Below are 26,336 nucleotides of genomic sequence, written 5' to 3'. Positions count from 1 at the left end.
AAATCACTACAATTTTTGCATGCTGAATAGCTATTTATATACATATATATATATTATATATATATAAAAATATATATATATATATCACAAATGCAGGCCACGTGTCCAATTCAGCTTTGCTTTTTACAAATGAAATACTTAATAAAAATGAATGTTGCAAGGTTTTGGTTTTTTTTCTTTTGGAAAGACATCTATTTAAGATTTTTTTTTATTACACATCTTCGATGTAAAAACTAAGATTTGGTTAGATAAAAAACATATATACTACCGATAAATTTTTATTAGAAACCACATTAGATACAGGTGCTGTGGAATTTTCAACTGTTTGTTACATAGCATGGACATTTTATTTTACATATCAGAACATAAAGTCATTTTACTACTATTATCTGTCTCTGGCTGCATTTCAATAACTAGTATAATACCATTTTGTGGTGAATTACTGGATGCCTGCTCTGTCTTCTGCCTCCTACTGTCCAATTACACTGATCCCACACTTTCTCCAGATGCACACTTGACCCCTTTGGGGATATTTTGCCTGTTTTACAAATATGGCTAACAATAATAATGTCCTTTTCAAGGAGTAATTACTGCTTTTCTTTTAACTTTTTTTGTTGTTGTTTACTTTATGTTGATCAATGCAGTATTTATTTATTTAAGGCAGCTTTGAAAGTAGCTCCTATAATAATTGTCCCAATAGCTTTCTGTTAAGGGAGTACAGAGGAGCCCTGAGCTGTAGCCAATCCAGGTTTGAAGACTGAGGCTGAGGATGCACGCAGCAGGCTGTGCTGCCAGCATTTCTGCAAAGCTCGCAGCTGAGGTTCACTGCCCTGGGAGCCACAGGAGTTGTGCAGGCACCGTGCAGAGCCCTGCAGCACACCACGAGCTCCAAGAGCAATAAAAATAGTACCTGGTATGGCCACTGCAGGGTCAACCGTAAAAGGCTGAGTGAGCACATACATGTCTAAAATTTGGATATATGCTAATCTGGTCACCCGGGCCCCATTTATAGTGAATGGAGAGAGATCAGACAGATTAAAATAGGATGAATCATTGTGCAGTGCTGATATTTTCCACTCACAGAGGAATCTAGCTCAGTCAGACTAGATTTCCCATTTCTAAATGGCAAAATTAAGTTAGGAGGATCCCACTCCTACCTGACCTTTATAAAAACATTTAGATAGCATTAAACAGCATCCAGCTTACAAACCACAGCTGAACTGAACACAGAACCAAAGCCAGCAAGCCCTTGGGGCATGCTTTGGCTGCATTAAGGAATGGAAGGGTGGTGGTTTTCATTTTGTTCTTCTCATTGCAAAATGCCTAACCTGTTTTCTGAATCCGAACCCAGAGAGAGCTCATGGGCAATGTGCAGGTGTGACCAGATGAGGAACCCAAGCCCCAAGGCAGGTCTGCATTTCCCATCTGGTTGGTTGGTTGTCTATTTGCTTTACAAACTAGAAACAGTAAACTGCAGGCATCATTAAAAAAACAACTTGTACAGCACTAAAATCAATCAAGTATTCTCATTGTGCCCAGGCTCTATTTACTACAGATTTCACTTCTCAAGAATGCAGAGAACTTCACGTGCATGAAGGCTTTTCCAGCTCCAGCTCTGACCTGGTGGCTGCATCGTAACAGCGAGTAGTAGCCCAAGTGCAGAAAAACTTGGTCCAGTTCAAATCAGATTAAAGCGAAAATTAGCAAGTGAGGAAAACTTGGCTACACATGAGTTCTGTTTTCCATTGATGTATTCTAATCTGTACCTCAAAGGCTGTTTTTCTTTAAGGTAGATGTCCAAATTTAATATTGGCATGAGCAAGATTAGTTCCACCGAGTCCAGCAGCAGTGGTGCCAGCAGTGAGTTTGGACTTCACTCTAAATAGAACAAATATTTGTATCAGTTTGCTGAGTATGTGAGTAATACGAATATTTGCCAAAATTTAAACAAGCTAAACTTAAGTCATGCCAGAAACCCCACTGTTCAGTTTGGTATCGTTGGCAGCTCCCAGGCTCAGGAGAGGCCTAAGTCTGGAAGAGCTGGGGTGTTTTTGGCAAACGATAATTTTTTTTTCTCTCTCTCCACATTTTGGAAAATTTGTGCCTCTCTGTATTAATTTATGATGTCATTAAATAATTCTTTTTGCAGCTTGTATAGAAGGAATGTTTCTTTTGAAGATGAGAACTCCCCTGAGGATGGTTATAGTGAAAAATTCCAGCAGGAGGAAAAAATCTCCTCCCCCCTTGGCCACTTGCATTTCTGCAGTACTGCTGGAGCAGCAAAAAATTTACAATATTTTAATTTAGGGTCCTGCTCCAAGGAGGTGCCACACACTTGCCTGTGACAAGAGGCAGCCCAAATTCAATGTGATGTGAGGGCTTTCATTGCTTTGATAGTTGGATGTAACAGAAGTCATGAGCCAACGACTTGCTGGTGGGGAGAATAAAGTTTTGACTGATTTCCTTTCTACAAAATACAGGTTCAATATTAAAAATGAAAGAGCAGAAAATGCTGGGAGCAGTACAACAAAAGCAAAAAGCCTTGTCCAGCATGAATTGAAAACAAAAACAGCGTCACGTGTGAAACTGTTGCCCAGGAGGCACCCATAACAGATCCCCTAAAGAAAGACCTTCAGGCAGCAATGTCATGGTAGGTCCACTGCCACTCCTTGCACCAGCACTGGGTGGCACAGAGCAGCCTGTGTTGTACTTAAACTGAGGTGAAGTATAAAATTAAACTTGGGCCAGTCTGCACGGCCTAGTCAAGAACTGCCTGGGCAGTGATGCGGCCTAGTGAGGACTAGAGAAGCCTAGTGAGGCCTAGCGAGGCCTAGCAAAGCCTAGTGAAGCCTAGCAAAGCCTAGAGAAGTCTACTGAGGCCTAGCGAGGCCTAGTGAGGCTGCACACCTGTCTGTCAGGGAGCCCCTCCCTGTAATGGCAACCAGAAAGCATCCCTGACCGACAGCTTCTGGGACTGAGCTTCAGCAGTCATGGTGGGTTTAAAGAAACAAGCTTTCAATAATCAAAAGATAACATAGACCGCCAGACCTTCATGTAGCCCCAGAAAGGTGCACCCCCCCCTTCAGGGACATGCACAAAGCCATCTCCTTAGTGCCAGGAGGGCTGGGTAGCTCCCAGCCCCTGACTGCTGCCACTGCCAGCTGTTCTTCACAGCACAAAGTTTAGAGAAATGCTCCCAAGAATCCCAGCATCCCACAGGTATGCCATTAGCAGCCAGCATGGGGCTTAGAAACACATTTCTTCTTTCCATCTGCATGACCTGGTCAGTGGCCTGGGGCCTCACAGTCCTTGCAGTGCTAATTATTCACATGCGGGTGGAACAGTCTCCACCAAACTATCGACTCTCCTGGCCCATGGTATGCTGCAGGCTGTGCGTCCATCAGGAGTTGAGGAGCTGACCAAGGGTCCCCTTAGCCATGGCGTGCTGTAAACACCAGGCATAGGTAGAGAAGGTGCAGCTGCAGCTCCTTAGGCTTTCTTGCAGAAGAACTGCACTCCAGGAGAGAGCTTTCAGCTCAGGTATCCAGTGGTAGTAAGCCCTGAGGCTTTGGGATCCGAGCCCTTTCTGTTCAGCCACCATATCCCTTGCATGGTGTGCACCAAAGTGCAGCCCCGAGCCTGAGTCTGACCTCAGAGCCTAAAAGAGGAAATAAAAGGGTATACAAATTAGTGCAAAGTGCTGATAATGCTAGATCAATTAAAATAAGGCTTATTTTGATTGATGCTAATTATAAACTTGTTCAAGCAAAAGAAAAATAAGACACACTGAAATGAAAACTGGAGGAGTAGCTAGAACAGGTCAAAAAGCTCTAGTTCCACAGACAAATAGTAGAGGGTAAGAGGTCTGAACAAGTATCCTGCAAGTGCCAACAAGCTTTCATCTGGTTTTCTTTTTGTTGCCATTTTCCTTAGATTTCAGCAAATACAAATCTTTGGCCTTTAGCCGTGCATTGTTACAGTTTTGATGAATATTTTCAGTGGAGTTGTACTTACAAGCTGGAGGACATGGTTTTTTTGAAGAGTATTTCATCGAATGACCATTTTTGTCAGCACTATCTACTTGGATAAGAATGATTTTAACAATTTTGAAAGACAAAACTTGATAAATGCAGCTTCTAGTTGGGAGGTTTGCACCGACAGCAGGAAATCAGGCCAAATTTGTCCAATGCCTTGGACACTGCCAGCAGGAATGGATGCATCCTTCGATAAATATTTACTAAAGAACAACATGTGCAGAGAACAGTATGTGCAAAACTACTATCTTTCCTTAACAGTCTCTGTCTTACATAAGGCTGACAACAATGTATTCTGGAGTTCAGCATTCAGCAGAGAGTTGTAAAGGAATATTCTCAGATTTTCCTGCCAGAATCACAAGGCTTACTCCTGTTTCTGTTGAAGTTGGTAGGAAAACTTTTATAGATTTCAGCATGGCAAGACCAGGCCTCTGATCTTCTTTTCAAGGCTTTCAGCCTTGGCTTTGCTGTGCACAGGTTAGGTCCGAGGCAGAATGTAGTTGTGTTTGACGGATGACACAGACACACTCTGCAAATTATAGTTTAGTCATACCCAGTGTGTCTGAGCAGCTACTGAGAGAATAATAACATTTTAAATTTAACACGTTATATTATTTTTAATACTAGTTGTGTATCTAAAAAATAGATGAATAGCTCATAAGAAGAATAAGTCTTAAACCACTGATTATCCACACTAAATCCAAGCACTCATTTTAGCCTGAAACTTTAAAGCAGATTTCCCCAGACATGAGGAATCAATCACAAGACATCCTGGAAAGGTGATGAACTTGCTTTGTGCTTCAGAGGTAATGGGAAACAGTCAGCACGCAATGGATACCTTGAGTGAAAGCAAAGGTGACTGCTACCAAGCAACTATGTGCAGGACAAAATGGAAGCGGGAAAGGTAATCAATTAAGTTTAAAGTAAAAAATAAAAGTAGCCACATTGACTTACTTGATGAGACATCTTTGGGTAATGATTTAGTCCTAAACTTACTTACTAGAATGCGGAAGATGATCAAAATGAGAAAAATATCACAGATTTTAGCCATATAGAAGTTCTGTTTTAAATGAATCGACATTCTTCTTTTCCATCCTTCTACAGACACAATCAGTTCAAAGCTTAGATAGTTTCCCCCCTCCCTCAAGCTTTCCCACCATTTATCATTATGAAAGAAAGTAGACAGGTTAGAGGCAGGAAAAACTTCCACTGGGATTTCTGTCCAGTGTCACAGAGAAAGACTGCGTTTACGCTTAATGCTAAAACTGAGCACAAGCCTGTCACATAAACTTTTGAATGGATGACCTGTAGTTTTTCTACATTTCTTCTTATGGAACATGCAAGGAGAAAGGGAGTTTAACTCTTTGTATAAATGTTGCCTAAGCACTTCAAGGCTTGGAGGTGTTAATGCAAGCAGACTGCACGGATGTGCATGGAAAAGCAAAAGGGCAAATCTCAACCTTCAACAAATACTGCACATTTAGAGAGAGGCAAGTGAGTGCTGAGATACTGATGCCTCTGTGGATCCCCTGACCATTTGCCCCAGTGTGACACAGGTGGGGAGCAGCAGGGGTGGCCACAGGATGGCACTGACAGAGGAACGCGTGGAGCATGCTGCGCTTCCCTTTCCCAAGATGGTGCACAAGGAAGAGATGGTCTTGCAAGATGCGCAGTTAACTCAAAAGATTTCAAAAAGTAAAGCAGCTTTAAATGGTTGTCTAAGAACTCCAGCGCAGTTCAAGATTTCCAGTGCTAATATACTCAGCAATGATCCAGTCTACAGACATTAGTAAACTACTTAATTTTTGCTTTGCTTCTGTCATGCACAACATGAAAATAATATTTACTCACCTCTGCAAAGCAGTTAATTAGATTGCCTGAAAATCAATATTCGTACTACAGAGAGCAAAGGAATGGAAACAGGAAGTCAACAGCAAGGAACTAAACACAAGGAAATGGTGAACTTGAAAATGAAAAAGAGGAGAGAGGGGTAACTGGAAAATAAAAATATTCTTCTTGACATAGAGCAAAAGCAACTAGCAGAACACAAACAAGCCTTCTGAGGATCTGAGTTTTGATGTGGAACACATGCACTTTTCTTTAATTTCAAAACAACAGGGTATTCTCCTACCACATACACTGCATGCCCCATTTCTGAAAGTCTAATGTAGTAATAATTCTTCACTTGGCTCCAATGCTATGCTTAGATGTTTCTTAGGAAATATTTTCTTCTTTTTTGTTGTTTCTTAGTGCAGATTAAGATTGTTTGGCAATGGTTTTCCATAGCCCAGCTTCTTTTGTGTCTTTCCCAGTTTTCCTTTCCACAGACACTGCAGTGCATCAATTCAATGAATCATGCTCCCTTCTAATAAAATATCATCTTAATCCAATGCCAAAGGCCAGATTTTTATAATAGAGATTCAGAATGAGCAATAATTACAGTAAAAAGGATTTTTGTTGTACATTTTCTTTTCCTCTGTTTTTGAGGGTCAGAGACTTCCCAAATTACTGTTCTCATTTAAGAGGTACCTTTTCAGCTGGAGCACATTAGCTCAGCAGGGCAATGGATTGCCTTCAGCCATTGCTCCTGGGCTCCATTGCTACAGGCCAGAGTTCTCTAAGGACTCGGCTTCTTTATAGAGCAGCACGGCTGAGCCTGGCTTTCTGGCAACACTCTTGAAGAGCTTGGGTTTAAGGCTGTGGTTACTGGCTGTGAGTATCCATTACCCAAATACCTTCAGTAAAGGGATACAAGTCGGTAGACAGTTCAGTAAGGCTTTGGCATACAAAAGTTGCTGTAACTTACCAACGGGGATACAAGAGAAGAGTTGCTTCGTGCAACCCACCATGTCACGGAGCCAAACAAAACTCATTTGTTCTGGTTTTGCACAGATGACCTGGTTGTCTGTGCAATAAGCTTTGCAAAACTCACTGCCTAAATAGGCAAAATCTGAAGATCTTCAGGGTATCAGCAATGGATTTCACGTGTTGGTGCAATGCCTCACACAGAGGAACCGCTGGGAACTACCAATATAAAGTGATAATAATGGCTGTCCGCACATTTCATTTAATAGGGTGCATTCCTTTTTGCAGTATTACTGAAAATCACTAAAATATAAATGAAATAAGAACCGTTCTTTTACTTACTGCTAATGGCAGCCAGTCATACTACCCTTGATAGCCACATAGAATGACATTCAAGAAATATTTTAAAATGCACTATGGCAAAATACTACACTATAAATGAGACTTCTAGAGATGTTACCTAAATTAGTCTTGCCTTTGTGATATTTAATCATAATAATAAAAGTTAGAGTGCTTTGCCTTTCCATCAGAAACTTCTCTTATGTGTTTTGCTAGCCCCACTCTCTACCGGCAATGTGGTGTCGTGGTGTATAATTTCATAGACACAAAGACACTTCACTACCATAGCTCTCATTATTAAACAATATATTTTAATTGTCACCACCTTTCTCATATAGACATGGGCCAAATCTATCCTTATTGGCTTCAACTGAGCTCCACAAGGGATGGATTTGGCTCAGTATATATAAAAATACAGCAAGTCAAGTCATAAAAAGAAATGTTTGGGTTTCTTTTTTTATAGCAGTCAATGCTTTTTGCCATAAGAACACACATGCCTGGCCAGTAAAATCCCATGATAAAGGACTAAAGTGTTTAAGACTTCATATGCAGAATAGTCCATGGTGTTTAATTACAATAGCAAAAGATGCCATGTTATAAAAGCATTTCTTACCTGGAGAAGGGATCCATGCTCTCCAATGAAGCTTAATTACCAAGGCATGCTGAGTTTTTCCCTCCTGGCAATAACCTCTAACACCAATAACTCTGCTGTTTCTTTTGACATCTGAATAGCTGAATATTGTTAATTTTTGTTCTAATTTCCTTATTTGGATTATAGCCTTCCACAGTTTTACTTCCGAGGAAAGATTTGAACATTATAAGAGCTTCATTCCTGGGACATTCCTCTTTCTTTCTCCCACTTTTCCCCGCAGAATTTCATGCTCTCAGCCCTGTTCTGGCACTCCTGCTCCCCCATCTCTTTACGCCTTCCCAGCATACTTGGCTCCAGATGTAGATTTATGCATTTCCCCTCTCGCTACTCTTTCCAACTCCACTAGAAAGGTTTCAGCTTCATCACAGACCCAGAATATCCAAATTTCTGCAGTAAGAACTTACTTAAAAGTATTAAAGAAAATGCCTTGCCTGCCTGTAAGTCCCAAGCACTCTGGAGTCCTTCGTTTTACAGCTCTCACAAACACACAAACGTGCACAGGGCAATAGTGCTCTGAACTGAGCAGTGGAGCTCATAAGGAGTCATGTTTTCCTTGTGCAAAAAAAGCCATCCAACTGATATTGTTTTGGGGAAACTGAGTCTTCATTATTTATAAAGTTATATTAGATTTATAGCTCAGATTTGTGCTGAACTTTTATTAATTCATAAGGAGAAGAGTCTATTTTTATACAGAAAACCTGCTTTTTTCAGGGCGGGGACGGAACCTCTCCCTTGGAAAACGCTGTGATATTGAGCCATGATTTAGAATCATCACCTGCATTATCCTCCTCATCCTCACGCCTGCATCCTCAGCTTTTGATGAAGTCAATTTCCTGAGTGCATGTGAAAGCCTGTGGCTGCAGCCTGGAACAATCCTACCTCAGTGCTTCCCTTGTGTTGTTGATCCTTTAATTTCCTCCAGCCGACTCCTGCAGGGGACTAGCTCGAAGTTTTATGCTACTCTTTTGGACTAATCATTTACGACTGACTTAAAAAAAAAAATAAAATCACTCACATACTGCTACTGCTAGATAGAAGGGTCACTAATTGGGATGTACTTCTAGCCAAATGGCAACAGAGGTTTAACAGCAGTTCCCAGGAACCTAAAAATTGCGCCCAAAGCTTTATAACCAGACCAGTTATTTAGAATCTTATTCAGAAATTATGGTTGCAATCTATAAAATACCTCTGCAGTGCAAGTTTTCACACCTTTAAAAGCTAGGCTAGCAGAAAGTCATATAAAACTGATTAATAGAAGAAATCATAATATCAAGAGAAAGATCTCCTATTCTGCCTGGCTATGGGAGTTACACACAGGGCTCTCATCTGTGTCAAATTCTGTGTTAAAAACACAAAATCTAAGAGTATTTGAAATTACAGATCTGAAAGAAAGATTAGAAGTTGAAAAATATGCGCCTTAGGGGTTAACTGTTGGCTAACGACAGAACAGGAAACAAGACAAAATACAGAAGGACCATACATTCATTTATCCAAGATTATTGATGTTAATGCACAGTAAAATGGAGATCAAAACAGTAACTTTATTGTGCGAGAAAAGCAATATTCATTAAACATTTCTTTTGTGAAATCTATTAAATTCCAGCTTAATGCTGAGAATTTGATGCTCATCTCTTGCACAACATTGCTTACTACTTTTTTCTTTTTTTTAATGATGTTAACTACATTATCACTGATGCAGTTGTTTTGAACATGCTCTCTGTAACTTGTGCAGCTTTTTTGAGGTATCCAGAAAAGGACTACCATGACAACAGTGATCCAGGAATAAATACACAGACACAAATGGCCAACTCTGCTTCTTGTTTTTGTATTTGCATACATTATAGGTGATAAAATTGTTCTCGAAGAGTTCTTTTTTATGACATTGAAGGATAGACTTATATCTTTTTGATGTGTTATACACACCAGCTATCACTACTGACTACTGTTGTTCCTTACACACGCACATTACTTCAAGTGAAAGCAAAGTCACACTACATTTTGGAGAACAGAACTGGGTTTTGTTGCTATTTCTGGCTGCATCTGGCTCAGATTCACTTACACAGTGCGGGCGGGAGCTGGTAATTCAACCCTTTCACACACTCATGATAAAAATTTGAGATTCAATTAAAAAATTACTCCGGCATACTAAGTCAAATGTGTTTCAAACTACACTAGGAAACAGAAAGAAGGAGATAGAAAGTCTGAAGTGGCCATTTAAATGAATGGTTATGTATGGCAGAAACAGAAAAATCTCGAGCAGCAGCCGATTTATACGCTGCTAATTCCTTCCTTAGACGATCAGACTTAGGCTGGTCTGATTTCAGCAGGAAAATCTCTGCATAGAGATCAACACTGGTCTCAAGCATAAGATCCTAATTATTTGAAAGGCATTTGTTTTCATAGCTTTTTTTTTTTATGTGTCCAAGTCGATGGCATTTTAATGCCTTATTAAATGGTTGTTTTACAGCAGCCCGTCTGTTCAGTCTCTGTGCCCATGTCTGTACTTTGTGCTGCAGGATTTCACCTTTCATGCTGGCCAAAAAATATTTTCCAAATTCCCTATAAAAGTTTTCGATATTTCCTAAGACAAATAGAGTGTTTTTTTTACATACTCTAAAATGTCATTGATATGGTAGATATGATATGTGCACCTCTCCAGTTACGGTGTGCTTGCAAAAAGGTGAAGGCTTGTGTTCATTAGAGGGATATTCTCAGCTAGCTCGGGCCCAGCTTTATGTGATTTTTTTTTAATTACATAAACAAATGCAAATGTTTTCATTTCTGTTTTTCTTTAATTCGGCTTAAATCCCAGCAATACAAAATATGTGAACATTCCCCTACTGTGTTTTTAGCCCAGACATTGCCACGTGGGGTCTCTAAATGCACAAGAAGTAAAAAATGAACCAATTCAAAACCTACCTGAAATAAAATGAAATTGAAGATAAATTTTTTAATCAAATTACCATCAAGCATATGCGAGGCGAACAAACATTCAAATGTGAAAAAGAAAGTAAATTTTAAAATGGAATATTTACTAGCATGCTGACAACAGTTCCAGCAAAGTATTCCTGTTAAACACATGGTGAAACCCTTTGCTTTGTTGAAGGCGAATGGTAGAACCCCTGCTGACTTCAGTGGGGCCAGAATTTGTAACCAGGTAGCTCTTCCCCATCACTCACACACAAAGATTGTACCACCTCTCTGCTTACCCCAGAGTATCTTTGTGGAGTTAGCATGTAATAACAAAAGCCTTTACTTATCTGTCTCATTAGTCCTGATGAATCTGTGGTAGAGATCAGCAAAATCTTCTAAGATAAAGTATAATCTGAATTGCCTGTTTTCCATTTTTGAGGGTTCTGTAACAGTAAGCAGTAATGAACAGATGATGGGAGCAGCCAGACCTACAAAAGAAATAGTATTTTAAGAGTACTGAGGGGAAAAAAAAGTTTGCCTTTGTACATAAAGAGCTCTATTCATTAAAAGAAATTTTTACAAATGTGGTTACTTCAAATAGTCAAAAAGTGTGAAATGCACTTAAAATGAGTAACATTTGCGGGCTTTCCTATGGTTTAAATATGTGCCATACTAATAAAGCTCTCCTCACACCTCTTCCTCACTCATAGTCTTCGGCCTCATTCTGCAAGGTGGTTTGGTTTGAGGGAGCTCAGCATTTTGTTGGAATGGAGCACTGGCTGTAAAAGTCCCGGCTCTACAAAGATGAGTGGAGTTTACCGGGATCCAGAAGGAATCACCCGTAACTGACGTCCAGCATGGCACACACCACGGTGCCCGGCATCGAGCCCGTAAGCGCCGTTATACTGAAGAGCTAAGCAGGCACAATAAAGCTGAAATGAGAATGGAGACGAAGGCACACAAACCTGAAACCCTACAGCCCCCACTGGGTCAGTTTTTAAAGCACAGATTGCCCTGAGTTCTGGAGGCAGAATCCAAGCACTTCCAAGCACAGCCAGACCAGAGACCCCAACGTCAGCACAAATAACAGCTGAGCCTACTGCGTAACGGCAGGAGACTTGCTTCTGCAGGAGGCCCTCCCACATCCCATCAGTTTTCTTGTCTTTCCCACTCTTGTTTTTAAAATGGACCTGGCACTTTCTCTGTATACAAAGCATATATCAACTGCTTACACATGGAACAAAACTGCTTCATGTGTCATGTAATGTTTCCTCTGCTGATACAGGTCAGTGTTGTTGGACAACCCACAGTAACTCTGCAGCGCTACCAAACCTCATTCAGCTGAAGTTTAACAAAGTGATGAAAATCTTTACAGAACAGATTTTCCAGTGTGTGATCCCTCCTGCTGCGTGAAGAAAGCTTTAAATAGCTTTCCAGTGAAACAACTGCATTAAAATCAGATTATTCAGAAGAACTCTTTATGCTTTTGTCCTCTCGGTTCTCAGCTCCTTATGATGCCCAGCACTTCAGATAGCTTTTTTTAAAAGAAATGCTCTCAAAACCATGACCTTATTTGCCTCTCCTTCTGGATCTCTGCTGTCACGCTCTGCTGCTGCACATCAAGGAATCGAGAGGAACGCAACATGACAGCTCCATGATGGTCCAAGTATGAAATACACAACATGTTTTGGAAAGTATTGCCTTAGATACAATGACTTTAAAACTGAACCTGCTTGCTATAGCACAAAAAACCCTTCAAATTTTGATGTGCGTAGCAAGATTATCAGTCTATTACTTAGTTCACACACAGAGACCCAAGAAACCATCACAGTATTCTATGGACAGGTGGACATAAAAATACATATGCGTCAGTCAGTATCTATCTTTTACTAAGGCACAGATCTTCTTTGCTTCTCTACAACCATAGAAAAGGAGAATTTAATGGCAACATCCCTTATTGAACACAAACAAATCAACAAAACTCAAAATATTCAGCAAACTTCTGTTAGGGGAAAGTCAAGAACAATAAAGCCATGTGTTCCTTCAACACAATTATGCTTAATTACTAAAATGCCCATAACTCTGCCCCACAGGAGGGGAGGACACCTTTGCCCCCAGCCCAATGCCTATCAAAGAGAAGGCAGACATCCATCGGGGCAGTGCCTGTCAGATCCCTGCTGCCTGCCGAGGCTCTGTCCAAGCCATATATCCTTTTCCAAAGAGACGGCAGTGAAAACGTTCTACAGGTTTAACCACTGTCAGATGTTCTTTGAGTGGAATATTAATTTCTCTCCCGAGAGCATAAACGTTTTGTTGTAATAAGCCACCATCTTCTCCAGTTCTTTGATTCGCTGTCAGTGCTGCCCCCAGCCCAGCATCTGTGTCCAGCCTGGAAGGTGTCTGAAATGTGGGAGGCAGGAGTGAGAGCAGGAACACGGCTATTTTCAAAGACTGAAGATGTTAAATCACACCGTGCTGGCCACTGAAATGGTCTCCTTCTCAACAAATGCATACAGTGGTTTTACAATGTTAACAAAGCCACAAATAAGCTGTCTGAAACAGCAGTAGCAGTAACCTGCAAGGAAACCCCAAGCCTTTACCTGGCTGCCACTGTCTGGGAGCTGGTCGGGGTTGTCCTGCCTCCATTTGCTTTTTGTCTGTGCAAACCATTCCCTGGCTGACTGTGGACTCATAATGAATTACTTCTGCCTGCAATGATTCACTTGTCTTTGAATTTGATTTCAGGCTGATGACTTTCAGCACATTTCAGACCATTTGCCACTACATCAGATCCTGTTTGAGTGTTTTCCTTCACACTGAGATATCATCTAGAGATAATGCAGAACAGGCACGCTGCATGATACCTGCTCCCCATCCTCTATGACTCACAGGTGCGGTGCCAAAAGACATCTTTTCAAACCGCAGTAGGTCCAGTCCTGCTCTGGAGGCTGCTCCCTCCCCTGTTGCTATTATTGGCTCTGCAGGCTCTGGTCAGGCCACCATTTGACTTTAATCAGAACTCGAGTGAGGTCCAAAAATTGTTGAAAGCTCACTTATCCCATCCCCGTTCATTTCCTTGATGCCCAGTAGCACTTCTTACCGCTTTGCTTTCGCTGAACAGCAAGGTGCGGGGTAATGGGCTGCTTTCCCTCAGCATCAATCTGTGGTAGACCACTGTGTGCAGGCTGTGTATTTATTGGATCCAGAGAACTGATTTTTAGCTGGAAAAAACTTTCAGGGAATCTAAACTGTACGCCAAAGCCATGACCGTGGCACAGCCATGCCTTTATCCCTGCTAACAGCACCACTAATGGCAGCAGTGACTCCAGCCTCAGCGGCCCCAGAGCAGGGAGGTCCAGCATGGACCAGTATAACTTGCAGTCATTTCAGTGTATTAGCACAGGAGACAATTAAGCTCTTCCTCAGACCTCCAAGGGCATAAGCAGCTAACAGTTCTGCAAAGGCCCTTAAAATGAGTTTTCCATCGCTCTACCTTTACTCGGGTGAAAAGATACTGCCACAAGGAGCTGCTGTACCAGGAAAATCCGTGCAATCTGCAGACACTGCGCTTCACCCGGGCCACATAATCAAAGAAAATTTCCAGAGATTTAATTTGTAAGGCAGCATTTCCAGCAGATTTAACTCTGTTACTAAGCATAATGAAATCCAAATCCTTTCTTAGCTTATCCATCATTTTAGCCACATTTCTTGCTCCGAAGTAGAGGTCTAATTTTCAAAACCAATTTTACCACTTTTGGGATGTGTCATGTCTCCGAGCAGTCACTGTCTCTGCTTGCAACCAATTTATCCTTTTTCAGTCTGCCTAGTCCAATAACTTCAGTTTGAGAAAGGGTACTTTATTCCATTCATTTCACAGATCCTCATATACATTCAAAAAGTAAACTGACCAAATCTAGAGAAAAGCTATGAGCTTTATCCTCATTCCTTTGGAGCTCAGCACTTTCAGCTTCATGTCTTCACATTTCCTGAACCGATTGAAGAACCTTCCCTAGACATTTCTGAGGCTCTGTCCTGGCCAGCCTCAGAACAGCTTTTATGGCCAATTTTTTCATAAGTCTAATATTTAACTGAACTACTTCCTTTAATTTTTCCACAGCTGCCAATTTTCCTTGTTTTACAAACCAAGATTATCACTTTTCCTAATTGTACAGTAAGGCCAGGGATCAGATTAGGATCGCCCCTTTTCATCATTCATTTTATAAACAGTACTTGAGTTACAGGATTTGGCTGCGAGGAATCCCAGTTTCTGTCCATCTTTCCAGTCATTCACTGGGGCTAGGATTTGAACAGACCATCTGTGCTTCTTACGAAGCCCATAGCTCAAAAGTAGAGGGTGTTTTATTTTTTAAGCTGATTTATTGGTAAATTTCAAATTACAAGCCTATTTTCCTCCTAATTTCCCACCCCACAGAGACCACCACCTGACAACCCTTTTGTTAAGCTATGGATTTCAAATGTGACCTAAGATTCTTTGATTTCATTCAAAAATCGATATTTTAGCTCGTATATTCATATGTATTCATCTTATATCTTCATACTAGGGAACTAGCTCCAGGCTGGCCAAAATTCTTCCGGTAAAATTTCTGAGAGACAGCAGACAAGTCGGGGATCTCGTGGATTCATTTTTGGAGGTTTCTATGCAGCCTTACCATCTGGCCAGAGAATTTGTAGATGGCCCTCACTTCTGAAGAGGAATTCCAGACATTTCAGATTCTTGTTGTAAATGTATCTGCCCATCTTTGATTTCTGCAAGTCCTGCATAAAACAAGGTACTTGGGAAGGGGAAAAAAGAAAAGGGAAGCACCAGCGTTTCAGATACTGGTGTTTAAAAACGTTGTCTGGATGTTCTGAATTAATATGGTGTTAGAAGCCGCCAAATGGCTGTATGCCAAGACTCAACCCAAGGTGTATTTTTATGGCAAAGCTATAAACCCACAAAATAAGTGCTTTATAATGGAAATTCTGACACACTTTTAATATTAAGAGCAGAAGTATACTGGTTGTGGCAAATAAGTATTTGACAGCTGTGGTACTCCCTTGTCAGCTGTTCTGCCTTAGCAAGTCCCGTTTGATGGTAGGATTCCTCCTTTATCTTATTGTGTTCCAGCCACATGGTTTTGGGGCCGATGGGCTGAGCTATGTTCATTCTGGAGCCTCTCAGTACCCTCTTCTGGGTGATTACAGTGAAAAGCAACAGCTGGGATTCAAGAAGTACTGACATCTGCTGCATTCTGAAGCTCATGGCACTGACCTGGCTCCACGTAGAGCGGCTTTCATCAGCCAAGAGACGGGAGGTTTCCTCTGACATCGTTCCTTTGGAGTGGCACAAGTCACCCGCTGACAAGTTACTGTGGCTGGGAAGAAGGCTGAGCACAAAGGCATCGCTTTCAACTTGAAACTCACAGGCAGAAACCATCTTGGGATGCTCGCTGGTATTAGAGCTATGGACCAGCCCATGCACAATGGGAGAATGGAGCCACCTCAAGTAATATTGAGGATAATCTACGAGTCAAAATGTCACACGAATAAATACAATCTAAGATGAGAATGTTCAAAACTGCTACCCAAACGGCACATGCCAGCTCTGCATCTGATCTGTCTGTATTGTGTATGTTAAACCTGAGATTTCCAAATACAGATAGGGGGATTATGGATTCCTTTCCCATCCCACGCTTCTCGATTTGCAGAAAAAAAAATGAGTCAACTTCTGACTGTCAGAACTGAGTTTGATACACACACCCACAAACTTGTATACACATATTGAACTTATTTCATACGCCATACACAAACTGGAGAGAAAAGACTGAAACTCAAAGTGAATGAAATCTAAACAGCTGACAAACAAACAATGATGGATTAAACTTTTCAAGTAGCATGCAAGCCTCTCTGTCATAAAAGTAAGTTTTCCTACTCTTAAAGCATAGATTAACTGCAGCAGCAAATAATAATGCAGAAAACTGTTCCTTTTAAATAAAAATTGAGAGGAAATGAAAACCAAATTACACATTACACAAAAATAATCTATCTGGAGATGAAATAAAACATTTGTGCCTATGAACCAAGATTCATACCCTTACTTCCAACATCTTCCATTAATGCCCCTAGGAAATTTAACACAATTAATTTAATGTTCTAAGGGGTATGCTGGATAGAGGGAAGCAGAGCCTGGGGCATACTAACTGGCTGCAGTCTTTGAAAGAAACTAACAGCTTAAAGACACAAGTAAATTTTACTTGCATCTTGAGGATATTATTCATAAATTTACATTAGCTTAGTTTGGTAGACTTGAAGGGCGTTTATAGAAGGCCTAGAAATCAAAGCTTTGAACAAGGGCATTGTTTTGTTTCAAATCACAAGCCGGCTGCTCGTCAGGTTTGAAAACTTCTGTGGTACTCCACAGAACTTCCTGTAAAAACAAAATTCTGCATAATGATTTAAGACAGGACTGGAGTACTATTGATCAAAACACAAAGTTGCATACAAGTCAAGAATCGGATGGAAGCTGCTAGCGAGACAGAAGATGAACAAATCTCATGGGTATATCTGGACACATCAATAATTATGCAATTAGAGTTTTTAAAGGGCTGCAAATTCAGAAGAAAGTAAGTTGTCACTTACACAACCTTGCGTTTTTCATGCTGGACAAATTGGTAGTCAGCTGAGCTGCCTGCAATCTATGACAAACAAGAAATACCTCAGTGGTTATGTGTCTAGTGTTTCTCGTAGGAATGATGTCTGGTATGAGAAACACCGGCTTCAGTCTGAATTAGATCATTCATAGAGATACACACCTTGCACCAGGTACGACTGACACTGTTTAAAAATGTAGTACAGAGCTCTACTGTTGCTGCTCTGTTAAGTCTACCAAGTCTATCTGTCTTTCAAGTCTGCGTATTTACACATCTACTCTATATATCTTTCACGTTTATTATTTTAGTGGCTCATTTTGTGTTGGTAGATAGATAGATAGGTAAGGTACTGCTGAATTCTTAATGATCTGGTAATGGAGGTTACGTTCAGGCAAACTTCTGTCATCCAGCAACGTGACAAGGTCCTGACTCCTGCCTTCAGATCTCTTCTGAACAAGTGGTACCTATCATATTCTGGGCTCTTTACTTCAGTAAGCTTTTTGGGTGCTCCAAGTATATATATACACGGTTAAATGTTAACATTCATTTTTGCAATAAAATATCAGCTCTGATGCAACTCGATGAGCTGAAGGAAAATATCAGCGTGGGGTGAAAGAACCTTTGGCAAGACAGTTTATTTTTCTTGCTGTGAAGATCAGAATTTTCTTTATGATTAGTTTCATATGTTTCTTACTGGTTACTCAGGTTAATTTTTTTAATGCAAATTAATGTTTATATTAGTTTAACATCTCTATTTAGAGGCCATGGGAATGGAGCCTCAGTGTGGGTACATGCCCAACTGTGCCTTGCAACTGAGGACAAGGAAGGAGATGGACAGCAGCTCTTGTTGCTTCCCAGACCTGCTCTGCAAATCCACATCATCCACAGTGCTTCCTTTGGCCAAGCCTTCCTCCTTTTATTAGCTCTTTTCTGCTTTTCTGGGTAAGAAAATCAATGGAAAGTTGATTAAAATATTTGGTTTTGGTATAAAACAAAGATAACCTGGGAAAAGTACTTCAGGCAGAACTCTTATAACTGAAAGTATTTAAAGAGTTTACTCGGTTTTACTTTCTTTGGAAGAAATAGAAACTAAGAGGCCCTTTTATTGGTACAATGATGCACAGGAACCTTGAGGGTCTAAGCGTCTCCTTCTGACATGACTTAGGTCAACAAGTTTTTCTTAAAGTGTATTAACTATTAGATTTGAAGAAAGGCAGACAACTTTCACCAGTGAGATGTAAAAACCTTAACAACTCAGTGAACCTCTACCGGCCAGAGCAGCAGAAGAGCTAGAATATTTCCACGATGGTGAGGGAGCAGGATGTGGAAAGCTGGAAGGTCATCGGAAAAAAATATTTGCCATAGGAACTCTGATTTGGAGTCAGCAGGGAAAAACTGAGGGATGCATGCCAAGAGTGTGAACGCAATCCCAAGCAGGGGGGTGCAGCTGTTGCAGAACTGCTGCCTCTCCCGGTCTACAGTGGGAATTTTGGGTGCTCCCCAGAATGGCCACCCTACACCACTGTACAAAACCTATGTACCTGGGAATTGAGAACTGGTCCAGCAAAAATCTGTCGTACGTAGTCGGTCTGGAGGGAACAGCAGAAATCCTAAAATCACTCAGACAAAGATAAATGTGCTTCTTCTGCCCTGTCTAGACTGTGAGAAGATGGGTTCTGTCCAGCACTGCCAGGGCTGGAGGGGATGTGGTCAGCTGGTACGTCTGGTCATGTGTGTGGTTGGAATGTGCTAAACTGAGATCGTTTTGCAGAACCAGTGTTTGCTGAAAATATTACTCTAACCCTTGCTGGGCAGACAACGTCAACCTGCCAAATACAAAAAATGAGGTTTTGTTAAGCTACTTGTTATGAGCTGCCCAAACCTTGACTGCAGCTGAATGAAGAAAGCTCAGCATTCCCACGACGAACACATGGCTTAACCAGAATATGGGAGGTCCTTTCCTCTGAGAAGATGACAAGCCTAGGAATAATTGTTAAAATAAATACTTGAAAACTTGGCTCTCTCTCTTCACCTACACAGAAAGGAACAGCTAAATCCATAAGCCAAAGTTTTTGAGTAACTTTTAAGAAGTATTTCTCCTTTGAAACAGTTAGGAGCATACTTTGATCTTTGTGTATGAAATAGTCCAACTTTCAGAGTAATCGCACTCAATGTCCAGTCTCATTTCAAAGTATAATTTGTGGCTTTAATATTTACAATGTTATTTTGAGGAAATGTGAAAAATATAATTCATTCGGTATGGTTTAAAATCGCAGATGTTACAAACTGAAGATAAGATATTCAAATTTTCCACATCTTTTGGAATTTTAAGTTGCACCTATGAGACATAACTACTTTCTTCACAAGGTTCCAGTGTTCCCAGACTGAACTCCAGTTGATTTCAGGTTGGTTCGATTTCTACCTCACATTAGAAGACAGAAATTGTCTAAAAGTAAATTCTGGATCTTATTAAGAGCCAGTTTGCTTTCCAAGTAATACTATCCTATAAGTATATATAGTATAAACCACTGTAGTAAAGGAATATTTATATGAGTTATTTCCATAGAAAAAGAAAATGATCAAGAAATACAGCACACAACCTTCTTATACTGATGTAACACTACTGAACCACATGTACAGGGCTGTTTGTAATGGCAAAGTTTGAGATAAAGACTGGGGTACGCCACAGGAGAGACTACTGGAGCACAGATTAATGGAAAACAAAGAGAATGGAAGATGTTCATTGACTCCAGTGCAAAGCACAACAACGATATAAACACAGATCAATAAAAATAAAAGCTTATATCAACAGAAATCTTACCTAATGTAACACACAGTTTTATATTTAATAATACTTAAAATGCATAGACTCAAACCTGTCAACTCTTCAATGGGAGTACCTATGATCTCCATTTTCTTATTTGTGACTGTTTATATGAAGTTGGATGAACTGTATTATCTTTAGTTGCCATGGAAATAACATCTCTCATATTTTGACAGTGCAAGCCATGCAACACTACTCGTGCAAAGAAGGAACCGGACGAGAGGGTGGCAGCACCTTTGTTCAGAATAGCTTTAAGGCATGTTCCCCAAAAGAAAACGGGCATGTGCTCCCAAGATGGTGAAATACAACACGCCTTCACATTCGAACCAGTATATTTGCAACAGAACTCATTCAAGACTGTTTTGAAATAAACAAATGCGGAAGACTCTACCTTCAGAGCCCAGAAAAAAAAATGGTTCACGTTCCCGAGAACTTTTTTTTTTTTTTTACCAGAGAGTGAGTTTTCGCAAGAGGCGCCAACAAAATTAAAAATAGGTGACAAAGACAGAACGGATTAAATGCTCACAAAAAGTAACATCCACTATCTCCACTCCTTTCCATCAGACATCCCCATCTGGAATTTATTTTTAGGATGCTCATTCCTTCTCACAGGTTCAATGCTACCCGTTTCACACCATTTAACTATTGAAAGCTCTTGAAATTCCGGACCAGAGCAGCCAGAGCCCAGTGTATTTCAGAGTGATGTAGCTAATGTGTCAGACTTGTAAAATAGCTCTTAGTGGTAGACCTCCATTTAGAGAAAGACGGAAACTAGCTTTAAATACTTAAGGCTTTAATATCTAGTCCATTACGCTGCAGCAAGGTCTTGTAAAGAGTCAATTATGGGATACTTCTGATTTGATCCACATGCAAGGGAAATCCGCTTCTTTGCCTTTAAAGCTCTGTAGTAAGTGTCCTGTTTAAATAATTAGTGACACTTTTTCTTTGATCAAATTGATTCACATTGTTATTCTTTTATGTTAATTTAAAGCTTAATCCATGTAAAATCCAAGACAGATCTTAATCCATCACTCAGAGAGCTTTTACCAAAGGGCACTACCATGAGATTGTCCAGAAAACACGACACGCTAAAGACAGTGGTGAACTAACCTGTAATGTTATTTTTTTTTTCCCCTTTTGGAAACCTGTGAATCACCAACTAAGTTGATACTAGTAGCTCAGGTAAACAGGAGACAATTCAGAAATAATTCTGAGCCGAGACACAAAGCTAGCAGCTACTATGGGACAAAACCTATTCTCCCGCATATCTAACGACGAAGCCAAAATCTCAGCATTTCCTTCTATTAAAAGTGTGTTTAATCATGGAAAATCTTCTAAAGTAAACTGCAGCTACTTTAACTTATATTCTTCCTACTAAGTTTTCTACTCAGAGCTTAGTTGTCCAGGTTACAGGGAAGTTAACAGCAATAAAGTTAAAAAGGGATTTCAGGCTGGACAGAGCTAGTTAAGGTGCTCAGCCAGTAGAGTAGGTAGAAGAAAATGTTCCCTCAATATTTATAATTTCTTGTCCATGCTCTTCTCTTTGGTATGAGTAAAAGTCTGGTAATAAAGTTACCTATACAAGTAGATAAATATTTAAGTTTTGCCCAAGCCCATAAATTCAACAGACCGTGCAAACTCTTTACTTGCTGTACACATGCAAAAAATTTGCATTACTCTAACTCTACGGTGAAGTATAAATGAGCTGCAGTGTAAACTGAGCATGAACTAATCATTTCTAGATAGAATAGTTAGATTTTAGGATAATGTTTTAGATACCTGCATGCTTTCTTATAACAATTTTTAAAAATATAACGCTTTTAGGGAGCAGCACTGCCCTTTAATGACACAGCAGACACAGGAACTGCTCTGTTAAAATGCTGCTGTACGTTTCTTCAGAAGGCTTGATGGAGGAGTCAAATGTTTTTCCAAAATGTTACTGCATCACTACAAAAGACATAAGTTAATATTTCACAAAAAAAAAAATATTTAAGGAAAACAAGATGATCATTTTAACTTCCTGACAAAATCCTCAACTGATTTTTTTTCTATATAATAAGCAAGGGAATGTAATTACTGTAAAATTTCCACTTGAGCATGAAGAGCTGGGTCTTGAGGACCTCTGCTGTTCAGACTGTGCACTGTACAACAATGCTCAGATCATCATCTGTGCTCAGTAGGAAAAGGGAAGGATTTTGCCTTTCAAGCATTACTGTAGCTGTGCATGTCACCGTTACACTGAAATTTGAACGATCTCTTTTATGTAGTGTGATAACGTTGTCACTTTTGTGAGAGGATCTCTCACTTATCCACCATTTATAAAGTCAGAGGCTATAACAAACATTTAAATAGCTAGTATTCCAAACCATATACTTAAATACGCACACAGACAATGAAAATGGAATATTTTCCCTTCACCATTTCAGATAGAGTAGAATAAGAGGAAACTCACAAATAACACTGCAGAGACCAAAGCACTAAAAATAGGGCAGATACAATCTGATGTAGTCTACACTATGAAGGCAAACTGAAGATGAAATCTTTACAGAATTCCTTCTATAGAGGAATATTCTCCATCTTCAAGGACAGTGGCAAATCAAAACATGTAATGCTCAAAAGCTTGAGACAAGAGCAACAGCCCAACAAGGCTGTCTGCAGTGCGGACAGGTGACAGACTGGCACAAGAGAGCTGACTGTGACCTGGCCACATCAATCCAGAGATGCCACCGGCTGCAAACACCTCTCATGTGCAAGGGAGTAATACTGAAGTTAGGGTTACAAATGCCAGTGAGAAAAAGAATGCATTGTCACTATAGAGGCACTTTCGGGGAGCGCAAGAAAGGCAAGCATTTCATTCTGCCCCCTAGGTTTTGTACATCTGAGCGTTGCATGTGTAGAGCTCTAACAGAATCCACTGACTCCCATGTGCCACGTGCATATAAAAGCTGCGGGGATATACTGCAATATTAAGCTGCCAATTAGCCTTTATTAAGGAATAGGTTTTTTGATTTTTCTGTAGAAGCTGGGCAGTGGATGGTGCCCTAGAAGCACTGTCTGCCTTCCAACCATCAGCTGGAGAAAGCCCAGCCCTGAGCGCAGGCACCGTGCCGGCTCCAGCCGCCGTGTGCTGCCCTCGACAAGTATTCTCCTTTTAGAGGTATTAAATCTTGGCAACATCCATCGCAGTTCCCACTTAAGCTGAAGTAAGTACATGTACAGAAGGGCTCTGTCAACATATCTGAGTGGAAAGATGTTTGGATTAGCTAAGAAAACCTATTCCAAATCTCAGATAATAAAATGTCCACCTAAATCCTAATTGCAACTTTCATCTTGTGTCTTAGACCTCACCACCAGCTGATGTGCCGATACAGATCAAGTGTTTAGTTTGATAAATGCGGCTTACTGGGGTCTTGGTATTGCTGACTGACAGAGTAGCTGAATAGGATCCAGGCTTCTAAAGGTGATTATCTGCCTAAAGAAGGAAGAAGATGAGCACAGGACAACCTTGTTTGTCATTTTGCGCACTTAATCAGACAAAGCTCATAATACCAAGAGCTTCTCTATACTATCAAAAATAAAACAAAAGCAGCTTTAAATAAATTACACTACCATTTTACAGAAGGGAAATCCATATGCACGCACTGAGAATGATCTTTGGGTTGCTATTTTCCAGCACTTGTAACGGGAACACTAAATCATATTCCTAAAGAGTCTTTCTTTCCTTAGAGCGCTGAGGTTGGAGCTCATTGCAGCCAGATTTCACTGTGCAGTACACATAGAGCAGTTCTCTTATTTTAAACAGTATATCCAGGCAGAAAGTTACTAGATAGCTAGACCTGTCTTGTTAGTTTAGTTTGTTACCTAACACATAGAAATATAATGTCCTTCCAAAGCAGATACCAGACTGCTGAGGCTAAAGCACTAATGCCACTTTGGTGTGTAGAGATAACACCCGAGGTACGGGGGCACTGCTTTGTCTTTGTGTCACTCCAAGAAGTGGATAAAGCAATTCAAATGTAGCGTGGCAGAGTGGAATATTTCTCATTTATAGGTTTAACTTACAAAGCATTATTTTTAAAGAAGGTCAGTGAGTACTGTCCCTTTACACCTTAATTTCAGGCTGATTGTTTTATATGAGAAACAAAAGAACAAATAGTTTTCACGAGTTATTTTAATTTCTCTTTACCTTCAAAGGGGAAATCTGAGAGGGGGAAAAGAAGAATTATCCCTGGTTCTGCCTTAGGGTTAATGTAACATCTACATCTGTGTCACAAACTTTTATTATGTTAAAAATTTTTCTATTTAATTTGCATTTCTTTAACCGACAGCTTGCATTAAATTGATTTAATGCTGCTATAAATCCAAATCGAGCACTAAAAGCAGACAATCAAAATACGTCCAAATAAAAAGCAGTGAGGAGGTACTCCACCATTTAAATGAAAAATAAAAATAAAACCAAAACCTCAAAACTAAGCAAGCAATAACGATGCCTTAGTAACACTGCATTGATACCCAAACTTCAAAAATAATGGAAGAAAAGATCTCAGCAGAAATACAGAAAAAAAAATCCAGAAGAAAAGCACACATTCAGAATTGCCAATATCTTGTTATTGTCATTAGTGTTACAGCTCAACAGCAACTGAATCCCTGCTTTGTACTGAGAGGTCTCAGCCTTCACCCGTATATCCCATATAGCAATTATTTAAGCCATCAGTGGTCATAAAACAAATTTCCAAAGTAAAGGCCATTTTACTCAACCTTCACCGTGCAGGGAGGTTCACTGACGATGTGAGTGCAGCCTTGCAAGGTCCAGCACTGACACTCAGAATGGCCATTTTCAGTTGTTCACGGGCATCAGAATTAAAAGTATTTTAATTCAAATTTTTGGAAGTTATTCCTTATTGGCAGCATTATTTGTTACTATTAACTTCATAGCTAAAGCTTTCGATTATCGGTTCTGTCGATCCGAGCAATTTCCAAGTGTCTTGTAATCACACCTAATTCTACATGTAGATCATTACAAGGATAAAGCTGTTATACTTGTAATGGTATTTGTCCTACTTTGAACATTACCAAACTGTTTTATCTAATCCTTTAGGAAATACCATAATGAGGCTCATCTAATGGCTTCTATTAGTTAGGAAGGCAAACTAAAAGATTTAGCTCCTCAGTCTGTCTCTAAATCTTCTAAGTGAAAGATGATTTACAGTTAAGCTATGAAAAATGTGACCGCTCTCAAGTCTGGAAAGTCTCAATCTGATTTCAACAAACTTAAATCACGAGAGAAGATTGCGTCTCGCTAACTATGGATTTGCTTACCTAAGAAACCAGCATCTGGTGTGAAACATTCATTAAGTTATAAAAGGTTTATAGGCTTGTCCAAGCCTCTATTGGGAAAAGAATTGTTAGATTTTTACTGAAAACTCTTGTCTGAAAGGTTATGTTTATAGTTTGTATTTGATACCTGAAATGCTTTTTGGAAGAGGTGTAGAAAATATCACAAAAGCAAATAAAATATAAGTAATTATCATGAAGAAATTAAAGTAGCATGAACACAGTAATTTAATACAAATGTTAATAAAATTAGTAGAGAAATTGAGGTTGTTTTTGTTGTGGTGAAGATAAATACCCATCCTTTTTGAATTACCTGACCTCCAAAGCATCCAGACAACAGAAGAGGACAGTAATGACATTACAGAAGCCATAAGACATTTATGAAGGCAACACCATATTTCGCTTAGAACCTAAAAGCAAATATTTAGCTGGTAATAGTTTCAGAGCTTGCGAACGATGAGGTGAGAAGGGGAATGGAGCCTGTGTAATCAAATTAAAATACAGATTTATTTGTATTGAGCTCTTGAAGGATGCTGCTTGCCTTTCCCATAGGTGGGGCACCTCACACCCCAGTAGCTGCTCCACTTCCCTCCCTCAGAGCTGGAGAAGGCTGACACCAGAACATTGCTGATGTCAGCAAACCCAAAACAACCAGCACCTGACTGTGACCAAAGGCACAGGTGGCTTGTGACAGCACAGACCTGGGCTTCATTTCAAACTTTACTGGCCAAAATTCTTATGAAAACACTGTACAGCAAATACAAGTTGAAAGCAACAGCGTGGTG

The 26,336-nt window shown here is 40.1% G+C and overlaps 1 protein-coding gene across 3 annotated transcripts in view; it reads right to left on the bottom strand.

Moving 5' to 3' along the window:
* BRIP1 (BRCA1 interacting protein C-terminal helicase 1) overlaps window positions 195-26,336 on the bottom strand; it is a 107,795-nt gene continuing 81,653 nt past the window's right edge. For all 3 annotated transcript variants that reach the window (XM_021416116.1, XM_021416117.1, XM_021416118.1), the window contains exon 25: window positions 195-11,231. In XM_021416116.1, the coding sequence (XP_021271791.1) occupies window positions 11,139-11,231 (93 nt within the window). In that variant the 3' untranslated portion in view covers window positions 195-11,138. The remainder of the gene's footprint in view (window positions 11,232-26,336) is intronic.

Source organism: Numida meleagris, chromosome 18, assembly GCF_002078875.1.
Source record: "Numida meleagris isolate 19003 breed g44 Domestic line chromosome 18, NumMel1.0, whole genome shotgun sequence".
In the NCBI taxonomy this organism is placed as follows: domain Eukaryota; kingdom Metazoa; phylum Chordata; class Aves; order Galliformes; family Numididae; genus Numida; species Numida meleagris.
The sequence above is the reverse complement of the archived record's forward strand: the minus strand, read 5'-3'. Positions and strand labels throughout refer to the sequence as shown.